We start from the raw sequence: 13,753 nt of genomic DNA, 5'->3' as shown, positions 1-13,753 counted from the left end.
AGAGTGATGACAGAGGGCAGACGCACACAAACACAGATCAGCATCAAGGTTAAAGATGGGTGTGGGTGTAATGGGAGAGCTCTTTATCAACATGTCATTAATATAGGAGGAGGGTTCACCAAACCAGGGAGGCAGAGAGGAAAGAGGCAGTCATACTGTGAGCAAGGGTCCTGACATCTGCATAACAAATGCATGAGAGGTCTGTATGTCACAGTGACAGCTGAGTCAATATGAATTCGGCTGCAAAGTAGAGTCAGGTGCCTGACCCCTAACTTAGTCATATTGCAGACTTCACTTGATGCTCACAAAATAGCTCAAGATCAGATATCATAACATTAGCATTCATGTGATTTTCATTGCCAGCTACACACAAATGTTACAGTGAATAACTTCAAACGTCTTCCGCTGTTCAGATGTTCGGCATGCTTGTCCTCATCATGACTGGACTACATGATTGGTCTTTTAGGAAATAAAGATAATTTGCACTTGTTGGATTTTTAAACAAAAGCAGGGAAAATACAACACACGAGAACATGTTTGACACTAGTTTTGCTTCATGGTTCAAGTTTTTGGATCAGCTTGTGCACCCTTAAAAGCAATGGACCTTAAAAGCTCAGCCTCACTTAATAACCATTTGCCACATATGGTGGGTTGTCCCTTGTGTCTTATGTTTTGCTTTGCTTCCTTTATCTTATTATTCCTTGATTTGTCTCTGATGCACCCTCGTGTTACCCATTTCCCACATTGGCCTTTGTAGATTTATGGCCTCAGTTTTCCCCTGGTCAATTAACGTGATGTCTGTTGTCCTTCCTCATCTTCTCCAAACCACTTATTTTGCTTGTGCTAACTTCAGCTAATTGTCACCAGCCAGTGATTGTGGACTTGTGGCCACATAAAGGTTAATTTTTCATCTGTTTGGTTTTTTAAAATAATAATTCAATCCTACTACACGGATAAAATATGTAAATATTAAATGAAAGAAAAGCAATGCTCATAGTCTTATTTTTATGTCTCCGGGAAGCACATCTGGATATTTTTCTTGATAATATTTTTTATTTAAGTGTTTAAAATATAAGTAATTTTATGAGTACATGGATATACAAAATTATCTCAATAAACCGAATCTATTTAATTGACTCAGCACACAATTATACATTTTAATAATACAAAGTAATGTAGTAAGTTGCTGCTGTCTACAAATAAAATACCTGTACTGTTAAGGGCAATCTAGTCCCTGCATCTCTGTGTAAAAGATGAATGCATTTTAAGTTTGAAAAGTTAAGCCAAACCCTGCATTCTTTCTGATGGCCAGCAGGGTGTGACTGTAGTGAAGTTTGGGGGAAAACAGTGCTCAGATCCTGGGTTTGGGACTTCACTTTCCCAATGAGTTTAAGGCCACTTTTGTCACATTCCCGGGTCTGTTGACCCAGCGTTTTAAGTTTTAGTTTATTTGGATGTCAATGTTTATGTTTAAGTTTGTTAGGTTAGTTAAATTCATTTGTTTATTAGATTCCCCTTGTGTTTTCTTCCACTATATCTAAGTTTAACTTTATGTGTTTCATGTTTGTTTGTCTTATGTTCAGAGATGGGCAGTAACGCGTTACTTGTAACGCGTTACTGTAACCTGATTACTTTTTTCAAGTAACGAGTAAAGTAAGGGATTACTATTGCAAAAACGGTAATTAGATTACCGTTACTTTCCCGTAGGAACGCTGCGTTACTGCGTTACTAAAACCGTGATTTTTTGCGAGAATGTCTCACGACAGTGACGTAAGCGAGTGCGCCGTTAGTGACAACAGCTGTGTGCAGATCAACAATGGATCACATATCGATTGTGGGAGAGAGTATGAGCGTGCAGCGTTTAAAGCGTGGAAGTACTGACCTTACTTTGAGTTTGATTCCATAAAAAGTGACAAAAACATTAGTGTCCTTCGTGCGTGGGAAGAAAACTTCTTTTTACAGCGAAAAAAAACCCTAAACTTCCAAGCAAGCACCGAGTGCGCAACGACGTAATGGGAAACTCACAGAGAAAGTCGCGGATTCTTCAACTGACCGTGGCACACCTGCACCAGGGTAAACCTCCGCCTCCCGCAGTCCTGCTTTACAGGCAAGGCAAGGCAAGTTTATTTGTATAGCACAATTCAACAACAAGGTGATTCAAAGTGCTTTACAGAGACATTAGAAACAAGAACAAATAAAAAGCATGATTTAAAATTAGTGCTGTCAAAATTATCGCGTTAATTGTTAAGATCAACGCGAAATGTTTAATGCATTAAAAAAATTTAACGCTGATTTTGTTTTTTTATTAATTTCGTGTAATCTAAGACCTTTAAATTCATGAGCACCTCTGGAGGAGGGGGCAACAGTGTGCTATGCTGGCGTTTGGCCTGACAGAAATGATTAGAAGAAGAAGTGACACCATGCTACTATCTAGCTAACACTAGCTAACACACGCAAGCATGGACGAGGGCGGACTTTTGGGTGGAAAGTTTCTCTTTAAGAAGTTGCCTGATGGCTTGTTGGACAAAACGAGAGTAAGATGCACAATTTGCAACGCTGAATTCAAGTACCACAGAAGCAGTTCATCACTGGCGTATCACCTGAGAGCAAAACACCCAACTGAATCCACCTCTACGGGACCTCGCCAGTCTACGCTTCAGGAGTATGGTGCTTGTGGACGAATAACAAAAAATGTGAGAGAAAAGGTAACCAATTCCTTGGTTGTTTGGATAGCTAAAAACTGCCGACCAGTTAGCATAGTAGAAGATGATGGACTGAGAGAAGTCATTCGTGCTGCATCAGGAGATGAGTGTTACAATCTGCCCTCGAGAGGAACCATTGTGTCGAGACTGCACACTTTGTATGGGGACCAGAGGGCTCAGCAGTCCAGCAAGCTTGTGCAAGTAAGGAATGTCGCTCTCACCGGAGACCACTGGACTTCGGTGAACAACGATAATTACTTGGGGGTCATGGCGCATTTTATTGATAACGACTGGACTATGCAATCGTTTGCACTAACAGTGAGTAAAACTGAAGAGAGACACTATGCTGAGGCGTGTGCTGACCATTTTCTGAATGTTGCAAACGAATGGAAAAGTCCAGCAAACGCTCAGGAATTAAAGGCACAGGAAGCTGCACATGGACATCAAACAGAACCGCTTGTTCAGGACGTTCCAACAAGATGGAACTCCACCCTAGAGATGATCAAGCGGATCCAGAGAAACAAATTTGGGCTGACCACCATCCTGACTCAACAAAACAGCAAGGTGACTATGTTGACTGACCAGGAGCTTGACAGACTGCAAAAGCTGGAGGAACTACTGGAACCTTGCAGGTAAATACATTTTGTTTCTCATGATTGTGTGTCTATCTTTGCATTCTAGCTTTGTTTTCAAGTATGTTCTCCACCTCCACCTCTCTGTGTATTTTCATATGTAGTTTTTATGTTTGTCTCTGTGTGATTAATAGAAAAATACAGACTTGATCTTTCTATTGCAGATATGTTACCGAACTGCTGGGAGGAGAGCGGTATGTCTCTTGTTCCATGGTGTTGCCAGCCTTGTGTCATTTGTTCAGGATTATGGAGCCCTCAGATGATGACCCAGTCTACGTTTTGAGGTTTAAGAAGATTTTTACCACAGACCTAGCTCAGCGGAGGGACAGCAGCAATCTCACATGGCTGAAGATTGCTACTGCCCTTGATCCCAGGTTTAAAGATCTTAAATGCCTTTCCAAAGATGAAAGAAGAGAGGTGTGGGCATCAGTACATGACCTTCTGATGTCAGAGACGGATGCACACCAACCATCTGCTCAGACAACAGAGGAACCCTCACCAAAGAAGAGCAAGATGTCCATCTGCTTGCTGGGTTCTCCTGATTCAGATACAGAGGAAGAGGAAGATGCTATAGACTGCTGTCTGAATCTGTACAAAGCAGAGCCCAAAATTGACATAGGAGAGTGTCCACTACAGTGGTGGTTAAAGAGAGAAGGAGCACATGCCAGGCTGGCACCTATTGCACGCAAGTACCTGTCAACCCCTGCAACCACAGTGCCTTGTGAGAGATTATTCTCACTCTCAGGTCACATCATTCAAAAGAAGCGTGCTTCTTTGTCATCAGACAATGTAAACAGAATAGTCTGCCTCAGTAACTGGCTGAGTGCAAAGAAGGACTAATCCAGATTGCTCCTTTGAAGTGAAAAATGTTCAACATTCTGGGTTTTCAGCTGTGTCTTTTTGTGTTTTAAATACTGAGTTTTGTGCACCCTTTATTGTTATGATATTCACTTTAACCTGTAGGCCTGGGTTCAGTCACTGTTGATGGCCTTAAAGGTTTTTTGTAAGTTTTCACTGTGTTAAAGATTGATGAAAACTATTAAAATTCTCTTTGAATTTCAGCATACATTCTTTGTGTTTATTCTGCATTTACTTCATTGTGTTGCATAAATGTCTGTTACAATCTTAAAATATAAAGAATAAAAAAAATGTAATTGGAGCCAGGCTATTAATAAAGTAATTGAGATTAATCGCAATTAATAACAGAAAATTGTGAGATTAGTTAGTTAATTTTTTTTAATCTATTGACAGCACTATTTAAAATTGATTAAAACAAGCAAATAAACTAACTAACTAATTAACAAACAAACAAACAAACAAACAAACAAACAAACAACAGTATATAAAATCAAAACAGATAAAATCAGAACAGTAGATAAAATCAGTAGTTAATGTAAGTTTTGAAATTTAAGCTTAAAGTGTGGATTTGGTGCTTTATTCAAATGCAGCTGAGAACAGGTGAGTCTTCAACCTGGATTTAAATAAACTGAGTGTTTCAGCTGATCTGAGGCTTTCTGGGAGTTTGTTCCAGATATAAGGAGCATAAAAGCTGAATGCAGCTTCTCCGTGTCTGGTTCTGACTCTGGGAACTGATAAAAGACCGGATCCAGATGACCTGAGGGATCTGGATGGTTCATACTGGGTCAGGAGGTCATTGATGTATTTTGGTCCTAAACCATTCAGAGCTTTATAGGCCAGCATCAGAACTTTAAAGTCTATCCTCTGACGGACAGACACTAGTTTTGCTAGTGTCAGGTGAAAATAGTGCAACAGGACCGCTGAGTCTTTGACTTTATTTATTTTCTGCTGTGAGAGTGAGTGTAAACACAAAAAATATTTTATTTTATGTGCTGGAATGTGTAGAAAATAGGTTTAAATGTTAAACTAATTTATTCAAGTCAGAGAATGTTGCATATAATTAAATGTTTTGCTTGATGCATAAAGTTAAAAGATTAAAACTGATAAAACAAGTTAAAAAAAGAGACTTTTCCATTTGATTACATTTTGTATGATGGATTATGTAGAAAAAGTAGAATTGGGCTGAAAGATCTATCGCTTTATCACCTCTTCAGATTGTAAATCGTGTTTTTAAAAAGTAACCAAGTAATTAATTACTTTTGAAAATAAGTAATCAGTAAAGTAACGGGATTACTTTTTGGGGGAAGTAATCAGTAATTAGTTACCGATTACTTTTTTCAAGTAACTTGACCAACACTGCTTATGTTATCAAGTTCGTGTTGTCATGTCTGCATTACATTCTGTTTCCTGTTTTATTGTGAAAGTCCTTGCCCTATGTGCATTGTGTCTAGTTTTGCTTCCCCTTGTCTTGTTAGGTCTGATTTGTCCCAGCTATGTTCCCACCTGTTCCCCATTCCCTCATTATCCTCCTGTGTGTATTTGGTTTGTGTTTTCTCATTCAGTCTTTGTCAGGAGACATGTTTCCATGTCGCCAGGATTTTCCACATTCAAGGTTTTGCTCTTTGTCTTCAGCATTCAGTTTTCCCAGTTTAGTTCTAGTTAGTTTCTCCCCAGTGTGCATGTGCCTTTTGTTTCCCCACCTTTTAGCCATATTAAAAGGCTTGCCTTTTGTTAATATTCAAGTTTAGTCTCATGTTCCTTTGTGTCTAGATTTTGGGTCCACTCCTCAATTCATACAGTGTGCTGCTGCATACTGTAACAACTTTGGTTGAAGTCTTACTGAATGATGCATAAATTATTTGAGAGGGTAAAGTAGGGAACACTTTAGGGTGGGTTGCCTTTGTGATAAACAGATTGTTACAATATGAGCTTTCAGTGTCTTTTGGTTTCTCAGGCAGACTGACTCCTCCCACATTATGCCTCATTTCAAAACAGCTAAATAAGTCATGTGTAATGTCCACGCACGGATTTTACGTTCCAGCAACTGACTTAAATACAATTTGATGAACTTGAAAGTTTCTTTTTAACAGGTTTTTCTCTATGTCACCTTGAGACCAGCTGTACAGAACATACAGTTAGAAAGAAAGTGTAAAGTAAAGAAGACACAGAGAAACATATCAGTAGAAGAAAGAAGTAGAAAAGAAGTGTAGAATTAGCTAAAGCATATCAGGTTTGGAACTGGGAGAGTGGCTATGGAATCACATTGTGCTATCCCAGCATGGATGTGTGTGTGTGTGTGTGTGTGTGTGTGTGTGTGTGTGTGTGTGTGTGTGTGTGTGTGTGTGTGTGTGTGTGTGTGTGTGTGTGTTAGCATTAAATGCACTAATCAATATGGTGGATGTCACCAATCTCCCCAGTAGTGGCTGAATGCGGATACAATCCCCCAGAGCAATTATATCTCTCTCTTTTCCAGACTTTGTTTCTGTCTTTGTATCGTCACTGTTTTTCAGCTCCCTGTATGTTTTAACACTGGGCAACAAAATGTTTAACTTTTAGACAACTTGACAGAAATACCTTAGGCCTACAAAAATTTACATTTTTTTGACGTCATGCTGAATGAAAAGCATTCACTTGCCATTCTCACTTGTAGACATGCTGCTATCCTTTCTGAACAAATTTGCTCTATAACTTTTTGCACACAGACTTTTCCTCTTTACTAACAGATACGTTTACTTGTTAGTCCCTTTTCCCCTTCTCCATCAAAAAGGAATAAATGTATCTCAGGTTATTGTTGTTGCATCAGAGGACTATATGAGCTCTTGAGATAATGTGTAGTCCAGCATACTGCTAAGGAACTTACCTTCACAGGCACTGAGGTAGTGTCTCAGTTTCTCAGTGAGGAATGTATGCTTTTGCATTACATAGAGAACAGCAATGAACTCCAACTTCTTATTTGGAATTGACATAAAGACACAAATTGGCCATACTGCACAGTATAGATTTCATTATAAAGGGTTAAAATGTACTTTGTTAGGCTTCAGTCACATAGGCCTAGAGACTGGAAACCTTCAATCAGTAGAGAAACGTGTATTCCTTGACCAGTTGGACTACTGCAACCTACACATTTTGAAAGGCAACCTTTATTTTGATGCCGAACAATCTTCTCAATCACCAACCTGGCCAACCATACAAACCAGATATTGTCAGAGGTCACCAACTGGCCACCTGGTCTGTGTGACTGGGATTTTACCTCAATGAGTCACAAAGACATGACAACACTGTGGTAAAAAATTATCCATGCTTCTTTGGTATATACAAGGAGCAAAATCCTCAGTGAGTTACAACACAGAAACATTAAAACACATACACAATCTCTTCATGCTGTGTAAAGCGATTAAAGTAAGTTTTGAGTCATCGTTCCAGTTTCTTAAAATCTCAGCAGGAGGTCTGTTGTCAACTGTTAGCCATAAAGGAAAAATGCGTCTTGTTATATCTGTTTTTATCTGTTGTTAAACGCAAATGTGCACACACATAACAAAGCCATAAAAGAAAGTTCACACTGGTCATTCGCTGAAAGCAATACAGTATCAGCACAAATGCAGTCAAGCCAGCAGTCTTACAAAGTTTAAACACAATAGAGAGGCGAAAAACTGACTTGAATCCTAAAAACGATACTTTTAGTTGATTCATCATGAAGGGAGTGTACACAGCTGCACTAACAAAAAAAATGTTACTGACAATACAATGCTTTTCTAACATGTCATTTACAAAATGGTTAAGCTTGACGCTGAGAGAGAGAGTGGCACACTGAGAAGACAGAAAGAAAAAGACTCCTTTGCTTCTGTCAGTCCACCAAATCCATACAGAGAAAAAAATCTGTCTGCTCAGATGAAAGTCTAAAAGAGGAAAGAGGCTTTGTAACAGAGAAATAGCTGTGATCCCAGTGTCACGCAGGCTGATCTTATTACAAACCTCGTTATGTGTAGCATACACCACATGGCAGATGTTTTAATCCAAAGCTCATAAAATGAAAGACGGTCACAAATCGGGGTTAAGACCTGCTGCTTCACACTGCAAGATTAAACCTATGAAGCGTGGCAATCATAACATGACTGCACACCCCCCTTTTTAAAACAATCTACAATCTAACACAGTCATTTTACTATGTATTACATATTACTCAGATAAAAAGCCACAAAATGAGGACGATTGTACTGGTGTGAAGTAGATTTCTGGGTTCTCCATGATGGCTGACTGTGTACTGCATTTCTTCATTGTTCCTGTACTACTTCTATTGTCTGTAACAAAAGAAAGCAATTTAAAGTTTTAAAACTTTAGCACTTTTTGTGGTCCAGAAGTCTAAAATCTATAAAACTGGAATAAAAGGAAGTTATGGGAAAGTGGAAGAAAACGTTACATGGCTGTAGACAAAATACACAAGTGTACAGAGTGTCAGATAGGAAGACTGGTGAACATTTTGGGTTAAGGAGTCAGACATCTGAAAAAAAGACATCATGGGTTTCTGACATCTTGCCTGGCCTTATCAGAGATCTGCCTCTAAAGGTGGCTGTTCTGTGAACTGGTAACAAAGCCACTGGAGCGAAGCATCTCTGCTTGCTCTGAAGTAGTCAAGAAATGGGCTTTATTTAATAATGTCTATGTTAGGGCACTATTTAATCATTATCGCGTGTACTATTATTGTATATGCTGCACAAAGCTCCTAAGAGGATTTTACTGTAGACACACCTAAAAATAGGGAGAGATACATTTCAAGAGAGCCCATTAGTGTAATTAGAGCTACTCTACAGCCAGTCTAATGATGCTCTTTTCCTGCTATATTGTTTTTGCTTGATACAGCATCAAAAATGCCTCAAGGTGGGTTTTGCTTTGGTATACACACTGTGTGAAGGCTGATGAACAGACAGAAGCCTGTGAATGTTGTTTAACACTTTGCTCCATATGGTCATTTCTCCACTGAGTATTGCGTGAAGAACAGTGTGAAGAAGAGTGATTTGTGCCTCGAGTGTGAAAACATGTGTCACACTTTTGTTTTTTCTTCTTCTAAATATTAAAAATAACTTGCATTAGATGGAATGCTTCCTTCAAAGTTACATTTCATCAGCATTACGAACTCTTGCTAATTATGAAAGATCAGCAAGACGAGGAAATATAATTTGTTATCTGTTGTTTCCCTTTAATGTGAAAAATAGTTTTCGCGCAGTCTATTGAGATGTAAAAAACAACAGTATAACAAAGCTACAGTTTGTTTGACTTAATAATTTAATTAGCACTATACATGTAATCAATTCTACCAAGACTCTGATTATACAGCATCAGGGGAGGAAACACTATTGCGGTTTGAGATCACCACAAATAAGCCAGCGATTAAACACTTAACAGATTCCAACAAGGATGGATGAAAACTTATCTTCAGGGCCAATTTTGTGTTGCTGTCTTCATTTTCCTTCAAAGCCCCCCTCACAGTAAGCTGAGCACTGTGGGTTGTAGAGGCCAATATTAGTTAAGTATTTATTTACAGATCCTGGCAGGGCTGTCCTGTGAATAATTCATCTAGAGGAGTCTGTTGACAAGACAGCCTGACGCAGGAGAAAGGAAATCAATGCAGCTATGATGGGCAGCAGACTCCAGCATATCTGCTTCTGACCTGAACCCCAGCTATTCTGTAGGTGTGTACACGTGTGTGTAGTTACAGAGGTTACAATGCATCCCTATGTAAAGTGATCAGGTCTTGATCTGCTGATCGGAGCGAAACATTGTCCGTCGAGGGCAGACAGGCCGCGGGGATATGTCATCTTCACGTTCCTCCTGTTCTACACTGTAGACTGTAACTCTAGTATGCCTAAACCTTGGACTTACACAGATTAAACTTCTGTGCAGTTACCATTTTACATCAGAAAGTGCCAACCTCAGGGGCTAAAATCATTTTAAAAACTGGGAAAAAACTGCTGCTCCTCAATGGGCACTTGAGGCTGGACCCGAAACTGAGTCAAATGTGAGAAACTCAAATGTAAAATGTATTATTAGGGGAACTTTCCCTTATACTGTGGCGTGAAAAGGTGTTTGCCCCCTTCCTGATTTCCTAGGGTTTTTTGCATGTTTGTTATATTTACATGCTTCAGATCATTGACCACAAATTTACATTACAGTGCAGAGTAAATGCAGTTTTTAAATGATGGTTTCATTGATTACGGGAGAAAAGCTACCCAAACTTACCTGGTCTTATGTGAAAAAGTAATTGCTGCTCTTGTTAAATGAATTAACTGTGACCACATTTTTTTGAAAGCTGAGTTCACTTTTACTAAACACACTAAGGCCTAAATACTGCCAGACCTGTTAACTCAAGAAATCGTTTAAATAGAACCTGTCTGAGAAAGTAAAGCAAGCAAGAAGATCTCAAAAACAACACTTCACACCACAATTTAAAGAAACACCTGAGAAACAAAGTCACTGGAAAAGGTTACAAAGCTATTTCTAAAGCTGTGGGACTCCAGCGGGCCACGGTGAGAGCGACTATACGCAAATGGAGAAAACAAAGAGCAATGGTGAACTTTCCCAGGAGTGACCGGCCTACCAAAATTACTCCAAGAACACATTGACAACTCATCCAGGCAGTCACAAGAGAACCCAAAACAACATGAAAGAATTGCAGGCTTCACATTTCACAGTTAAGGTCAGACTTCATGATTCAGCAATAAGAAAGCGACTGGGCGAAAATGACATATATGAGAGGCTTTAGGAGAAAACCAGTGACGAGCAAAAGAAACATCAATGCTCATCTCATATTTGCCAAAAATCATGAATGAACATCATACCAACAGTAAAATATGGTGGTGGTTGTGTGATGTTCTGGGGCTTTTTTGCTACCTCAGGACCTGGAAGACTTGCTATAGTAATTGAAACCATGAATTCTGCTGTATACAAAAACATCCTAAAGGAGAATGTCAGTCCATCTGTTGGCGACCTGAAGCTGAAGCACACTTAGGTTCTGCTGCAGGACAATGATCCAAAATAGACCAGCAAATTCACTTCTAAATGACGAGAAAAACAAAATAAAGACTTTGAACTGGCCTAGTGAAAGTTCTGAGCTGAATCCCATTGAGATGCTGTGGCATGACCTTAAAAAGGCAGTTCATGCTCGAAAACCCAATGTGGCTGAATTACAACAAATTTGCAAAGTGGGTCAAAATTCCTCCACAGTGCTGCTAAAGACTTGTTGCTAGTTATCGCAAATGCTTGATTGCAGTTGCTAAGGGTAGCCCAACTAGTTATTAGGTTTAGGAGGCAATCGCTTTTTCACGTAGGTTTGGATTTTTTTCCCCCCTTAACAAGCACCTTCATTTAGAAAATACATTTTGTGTTCACTTTTTCTATCTTTGTCTAATATTTAAATTTGTTTAATTATCCAAAACATTTAAGTGTGACAAACACACAAAAAAAAAAGGAAATCAGGGAGGGGGCAAACACTTTTTCACACCACTGTAGTAAGAGATTTGCATTTTTTTGTTCAGTATTCACAATATTAGACTGGAGAGACTTGAAACTCAAAGACTCCTGAATTTAAACCCATCAAAGGATTCCACAACAGCTCAGCTGATGGTAAATATATTCACAGGGCAAAAAAAGCCTATTAAGATGTTTTTTTAACCAATGTCATCAATGTCTAAGCAATGTCAGCAGATCTGACTGGTGATTTTGTACATGTAGATTTTTGTTTTGTTTTGTTTATTACAGTTAAAAGATACAGTTAAAGATCATCTTTTAAAATAACAGCCCAAAATAAATGTCCAGAGCCACTGTCCAGAGGCTGCCAAGTGACACGATTTTCTTTTAAAACAACTTTGGATTTAGTAATAATAATAATAATAATGGATTGGATTTATATAGCACTTTTCAAGGCACCCAAAGCGCTTTACAATGCCACTATTCATTCACTCTGGCATTCACACACTGGTGGAGGCAAGCTCTGGCCAACACCAGTAGGCAGTAGGGTAAAGTGTCTTGCCCAAGGACACAACGACCAGGACAGAGAGCCCAGGGATCGAACCGGCAACCTTGCAGTTACAGATACGCTTCCCAACCCCCCTGAGCCACGGTCGTCCATGGTAAAAAAAAAAACAGTGCTTGGAAACAGTTGTTCAGTTTAGCTTTGTCCAATTAGTGCATTCTTTTTATGCCCATTTTCAATAGCCAGCATTAGTTTCCCATTTGTTATCACAGTGAATTATGGGCAAACTAGCATTAGCTGACCCTTATCCAGATCTGACAACCATATCTAAATTATCTAAAGATTTTGTATTCATTCAAACTATTTTATATCTTTTTCATGATTATAGCTCATGAAAATCAGAAGCATCTCAAATCACAAAATATTTTCTAAGACCAATCATGAAAAGAACTTCTAAAAAGTAGAGTTAAACACTGAGGTGGGGCTTCCAGATGTTTCTAACCCACAATAATAAGATGGTCATCAAACCATTTAGTAGTAGTTTTGGAACAGTGGACATGTGCTTTGGGAAAAGGAAATCAGCACCTCCATAAAGCTTGTCAACACATGCAAGCTTGAAACACTCCATAATTTCCTGGTAGACAGATTTGTTGACTTTGGACACCACCTTACAAAAGCAGATGGCATGTCACTCTGAATCATTACTGGCTGCAGAAACTGCACACTGGACTTCCAACATCTTTAAATTTGTGTCCTTCCACTCGTCATCCAAACTTATGATCTTCATTTCAAAATGAGAGGCAAAGATGACTTTTATCTGAGAACCTCCTTCATAGCAAAAGCTCAGTTCTTGTTCTCCTAACCCAGGTAAGACATTGCTAATATTGCCTCTGGTTCATGGCTGGCTTGATATTAGGAATGCAACAGTTGTAGTTCCTTTTATGAAGATGTTTTTGAATGATGACGCTTGATGTGATGACACAAGCCTGAGTCTCTGTGAGGCTCTCACAAGTTCAGGAATTATATTTTCTTGATGATCGAACCACAACTGTGGCCATCCCAGTTGCGAGTGCACCTTTTTCTACTACGCTTTCTTTCTCACATTCAACCCTTTGATAAAGCACAATGTGCCATACTCTCCTTGTGGAGCATGTCATTGATCATCATCTGATCAACTGTCACATCAGCAGTCTTGCCCATGAGTGCGATAGTGTGCACTGACCAATAAACACTGTATTTACACTGTTAGTAAAAACAGAATTTAAATATTCTACCAACTGGGGATACCGAATTTATGATTTCCATGAAGTATAATCCATAATAATCAAAATTAAAGCAAAAATTGGCATGATGTATTGCAATTCACCTGGAATGACTATGTAAGATATAAAAATTATGTTTTTTAATTAAAATAAAAAGTAAGAAAATAAGTATCTGCAGTATGTGCTGTGATTCCCGGTGCTCAGCTTGAATTAACTAATGTTCATTCGTCTGACTAAAACCTTCTTTGTAAGTCTCATCTTATCCCATCTTTCTCTACTGATATTCTTTACTTCCTCTTTCAGTGAATAGCCACTTCATTTTACTATTGTTTG

At 38.9% G+C, this 13,753-nt stretch overlaps 2 protein-coding genes across 3 annotated transcripts in view; one reads left to right on the top strand and one right to left on the bottom strand.

Annotated features, from left to right (window-relative positions):
- The window catches only part of LOC113037346 (exostosin-1), a 346,739-nt gene that overhangs the window by 190,235 nt on the left and 142,751 nt on the right, over positions 1-13,753 (bottom strand). The window lies entirely within an intron of this gene.
- Positions 2,223-4,427, top strand: LOC113037347 (zinc finger BED domain-containing protein 1-like). Its single transcript, XM_026194327.1, has 2 exons — positions 2,223-3,334; positions 3,499-4,427. The coding sequence occupies exons 1-2, from the start codon at positions 2,460-2,462 to the stop codon at positions 4,172-4,174; spliced, it is 1,551 nt and encodes a 516-aa protein (XP_026050112.1). The 5' UTR covers positions 2,223-2,459; the 3' UTR covers positions 4,175-4,427.

Source organism: Astatotilapia calliptera, chromosome 15 (assembly GCF_900246225.1).
Source record: "Astatotilapia calliptera chromosome 15, fAstCal1.2, whole genome shotgun sequence".
In the NCBI taxonomy this organism is placed as follows: domain Eukaryota; kingdom Metazoa; phylum Chordata; class Actinopteri; order Cichliformes; family Cichlidae; genus Astatotilapia; species Astatotilapia calliptera.
Note: the sequence above shows the minus strand (reverse complement) of the source record. Positions and strands in the feature narration are given on the sequence as shown.

Bases quoted from the DNA above. Each gene is read 5' to 3' on its own strand.
- LOC113037347 (XM_026194327.1), top strand. From the start codon at position 2,460: ATGGACGAGGGCGGACTTTTGGGTGGAAAGTTTCTCTTTAAGAAGTTG. The intron at 3,335-3,498 runs GTAAATACATTT...TTTCTATTGCAG, and splicing joins GAACTACTGGAACCTTGCAG to ATATGTTACCGAACTGCTGG.